Source organism: Protobothrops mucrosquamatus, unplaced genomic scaffold, assembly GCF_001527695.2.
Source record: "Protobothrops mucrosquamatus isolate PMUCROS unplaced genomic scaffold, P.Mucros_1.0 scaffold555, whole genome shotgun sequence".
Taxonomy (NCBI): domain Eukaryota; kingdom Metazoa; phylum Chordata; class Lepidosauria; order Squamata; family Viperidae; genus Protobothrops; species Protobothrops mucrosquamatus.
Window position 1 is genome coordinate 1132712 of NW_015386858.1, and position 4332 is coordinate 1137043.

The following is a 4332-nucleotide window of genomic DNA, read 5'->3' on the forward strand; positions in this document are numbered from 1 at the left end:
TGAAGATCATTGGACAAAACCTGAGATACCAAAATATTTTCATCTGGCCTTCTGTGCAAAAACTTGCAGTTTCACTTGTATAAAATAAATAACAATCAAGTGGCTGGGGGAAAATGTTCCCTCTCTTGTTGTATACAGGTAGTCCTCAACTTATGACCACAATTGAGCCCTAGGACCAAGCAGGAAACTCACTCCTGCTGAGACTACAAACAGCCTTATTCTAATATGCTAGTAATCACTCTTTGTACTATCATGCTAGCCCGCTAATCAACCTAATCCTTTAAAACATACTTCATTCCGTTTCCAATCCACAGTATCTATTCTTTGTATACTCTCCCTGCACCCACCAGTCTCAGCATTGTGTGGCTACGGAGCATGCTCAGTCCTTATTGGGCTATTTCCAGCTCTTGTTCTTCATCAACAGTGGAATATCAGTTATTTGCCCCAGGTCACCTTTGGAACCTGAGGCCTTAGAGATCTGGCTACTTTGCCCATTGTCCCTCTGACTAAGTTTCATTCATACCATGGCCAGGTATACTTACTCATACAATGACTGTTGAGGGACAAAGACTTTCTTCTTCAGTAGCTGACCTTTCTCTCTGCAAAATAGGATTTCAAAGCAGGTAATATTTAATATATTTCTCAAAATCCTTCTCATCTCTGAGCAAGGGGGGGTAAAGGTAAAAGAGTCCCTGCAATTATTACTCCACTAGTCATTGCTGATTCATCTCCATTTCAAGGCCATTGAGCCAGTGTTGTCCAAAGACATTTGTGTAGTCATGTGGCCAGAATGACAGCTCGGAGGGCTGTTACCTTCCCAATGAAATGGTACCTATTTATCTACTCACATTTACATGCTTTCGAACTGCTAGGTTGGCAGGAGCTGGGGCAAGTAACAGGAGCTCATTCCCAGGTGTCAAACTCGCAACATCATGTGACATGTCACAACATATCACGACTTTTTTCCCATTTCCAGCAATGGGGTGGGCGCAGTCTCAGTATGACGCATTCGGCCCAAGGGTCTGCAGTTTGACTTCCCTGTTATAGGCCAATAAAATTTCTGGATGACTCTATTTTTCCCATGCCTGTTCTAAAATCAATTGCCAGGAATCTCTTCACCTGCTTTGCTTCTTTGCTGGGGTCACCCTCAAATGCCAGGGTATGGAATGAGCTGCTTCTTCCAAGGTCTTGTTCAAGAGATCACTCAGCTGATTGTGTACCTGTTCCAGGACATTCACCTTCATTACCTATCAACAAAACAGAGGGAATTTTATGATGCCCAGGTCTGTCAAAATAGATTCCTAGAATGTATTTAGGTGATGGGCACGTTGGTTGGCTTGGTATATCTGTATATCTCCCAGGGTTTTTTTCCCTTGTCCTTGTGGCTAAATTGGCATTATTTGGAATGTGTTGTATGACATTATTTCATACGCTCTCCTATTCCAGAGTGTCGAACACACTTACTGCTTCCAATGCTCTCTTCTTCCAATGCCTGATGTAAAGCCTTTCCCATGCTGCATTTAGACAACATTTTTCTCTCTATCATGAGTAAAACAGCATTGCTGCATTGCTGTTAGATAACATCCAGACTATGGAGAAGGGAGGGTTTGGCAGTGGCCTAGTAGAATTAGAGCTTTCCCCAAAGCTGGGCTGAAGTGGTCTCCTCCCACCCGAATAGCCGCCAAGGCAATGGGTGAGAAAGCCAAGGTGATTTTATACATCTTGAGGCATTAGCTTTAGGGAAAGCCCCATTTCTACGATGCCATTGCTAAACCCTCCCTATACACCCTGAACTATTCTTGGAGAAGGCTGCAAACTTTGAAAAACTAAGACCCAAGAGACCAACCAGCAGCTGTCTCTCAACTGAATTACTGCCTGTTCCTCTATGACAAGGATAGAGATCATGTGGCCCCGGAGACACAGAATCAGCCATTTTAATCATCCTTGACTATTCATCATTTAGGATGGAATATTTGTTTCTCCAGTGCTAGCATTGGCTTTTATTATTACCTATTATAATATCTATTATTACCTCCAGGTGTCTCTTCCATTGGCTGTGGGCAATGACATTCTCCAGGTGTTCATCCTCTCCTAGAGAATTAGAAACAGCTTCACTTTAAAAACATGATTTGACATTGGGCGAATGGAGGAGGTCAGTTCATTGTTTGGATTAGAAATCTTCTCATTGTAGAGAGATTTTTTTGTTTATAAATTACTACCTCCGAATTTCAACCACTTGTTTCCCCACTCTTCCCATTCTCTTTCCTTTGGGGTGGATAAAGCAGGTCCAAAACTATCTGTACCAGGCTTCTGAAATATTTTGTATGGCATGTTTTATTCAGTTTTGTAGCCTTTTCTTAAAGCAGATTTCCAGACTATAATAACATCTTTTAACCAGCAGATCTGGAAGGCTGTTTATCCTAGAATTCTATTTTGCTTAATTACCAAGTAAAACAGCCTATAACATTATCATATCATTCTAGTAGATGTGAAGGAAGGAATATTGCCAGTACCTCTGATAGATTTATTAGAGTTTAGTACAGGTAGTCTTCAACTTACAACCATTCATGTAGTGACTGTTTGAAGTTACTGAAGGACTGAAAAAAATGTGACCTTTGTCCGTTTTTCACACATACGATCATTGCAGCATCTCCATGGTCACAGGATTAAAATTTGGATGTTTAGCAACTGACATGACGATGTATCAGGGTTATGAGATCCTCTTTTTAAAATGGGGCAAAACTAACTTAACAACTGTTTTGCTTAGCAATGGAAAGTTTGGGTTCAATTGTGGTCATACTTTGAGGACTACCTGTATATAAACTAACATAAAAAGGCACTTGGAGCAAAAAGCTAACTTAAATCAAAGACCAATGATAGGAAACTGTATTTGCTGATTGGGCAATATCTTACCTGATTTCTCTCTAATGCAATATCAAGCATATAATCGTGTCATTTCTGAGTAACCTTTTTAGAAAGGAGCCAAGAAAATATACACCAATAAACAGGCTCTGAAAGCAGTTAAAAAGGAGTTGATGAAATTTTTCGAATATTTTCTTTGTAACCGGTTAACTAATTAAGATGTTTCTTGTTTCTTTTCAACTAAATGCTTGAATTGTTTTGTCTTTGAAGGCTGAACGTTAGCATTTCCGGACAAAAATTAATTTAAAGGCTCTTCATGCATAACTCTTGATCTTTTTTGTCATAATTTTCCATTTTATTTCTTTTTTTTAAAGAAAATGTTATTGATTTTCTAGTTTTACATTTAATATTTGAAAAGCAATGTGGTGGCTGAGTTGGTCAATAATTCAATAACATACAAATATCTTTAGTACAGATCTCAAACTATTACATTAAATGTTTCCTCTCTTTTCCCCTTGGTATTTACTGTCTCATATTTAAATTAATACAATTCTTATATCGATTAAATAAAAAAATAACTATCTTACATTTATCAATAATGTTTAGTTTATACATATCCTAGTTGTTTTAACATTCAATCTTTTTAGACAATCAATGTCCTGGTTAATTTTTCCCAATTTTTAGTTTTCTATTAATATTTAAATTTAACATTTAATATTTAGAATTTCCAAGTTTTAAATAGCCCCAATTCCCTTTATCACAATTCATCACAAAATCTAATGCTCAGGATACACATCTTATCTATTTGAGTTCTCACCATCTTACATCAACTAATTAATAATACAATATAATATTCTTATTTTCTAGTAATTTCCAAATATCTTAAATTCAGTGACCAAAATTTCTCTTATTTCAACATTTAATATTTCCTCTCTTTTTCTCTTAATATCTACTATCTCATATTTAAGCTAATAATTTTTGTTATTATCGCTAAGTAAAACATATTTATTACATTCATCAATAGATTTTTGGCTTATATATATCTTAATTACCTTTACATTTAACCTTTATAAGCAAATCAGTGTTCAAATTTAACTGTTAATATTTATACTTCTAAGTTTTAAACTACCAAAGTTTTCTTCTTCTTTTTTTCCAAACAATTTCATTGGTTTTTCTATTTTTGCACCAAGAAGCTTAAGAACCATTGTGGAGATAGGGTAATTAGTTGAATACAATAACATCATAAATATACGGCTCAAATAATACTTCTTAAAATTTTCCTCTCTATCAATTAACATAATATAGTCAAATTAATACATTTCATTCGTTAATACATTCCTAAATAAAAATTCCATTAATCAATAAAAGTTATCAGCAACCCCTTACCTATGTAAATCAAATTCTTGTTTTCAGCTTTTATAAATTTCCAAATACCATATCCAACCTAGCCTTAAACAGACATATTATTAA

General features: G+C 35.8%; 1 protein-coding gene across 1 annotated transcript in view; it reads right to left on the reverse strand.

Moving 5' to 3' along the window:
* The window catches only part of LOC114922654 (sterol O-acyltransferase 2-like), a 22095-nt gene extending 19764 nt beyond the window's left edge, over positions 1 to 2331 (reverse strand). Inside the window, exons 1-3 of the mRNA XM_029284383.1 lie at positions 2220 to 2331; positions 2033 to 2091; positions 1146 to 1247 (exon numbers count right to left, since the gene is read on the reverse strand). Of these exons, the coding sequence (XP_029140216.1) occupies positions 1146 to 1247; positions 2033 to 2091; positions 2220 to 2331 (273 nt within the window). The remainder of the gene's footprint in view (positions 1 to 1145; positions 1248 to 2032; positions 2092 to 2219) is intronic.
* Between the last annotated feature and the right edge of the window lie 2001 nt (positions 2332 to 4332).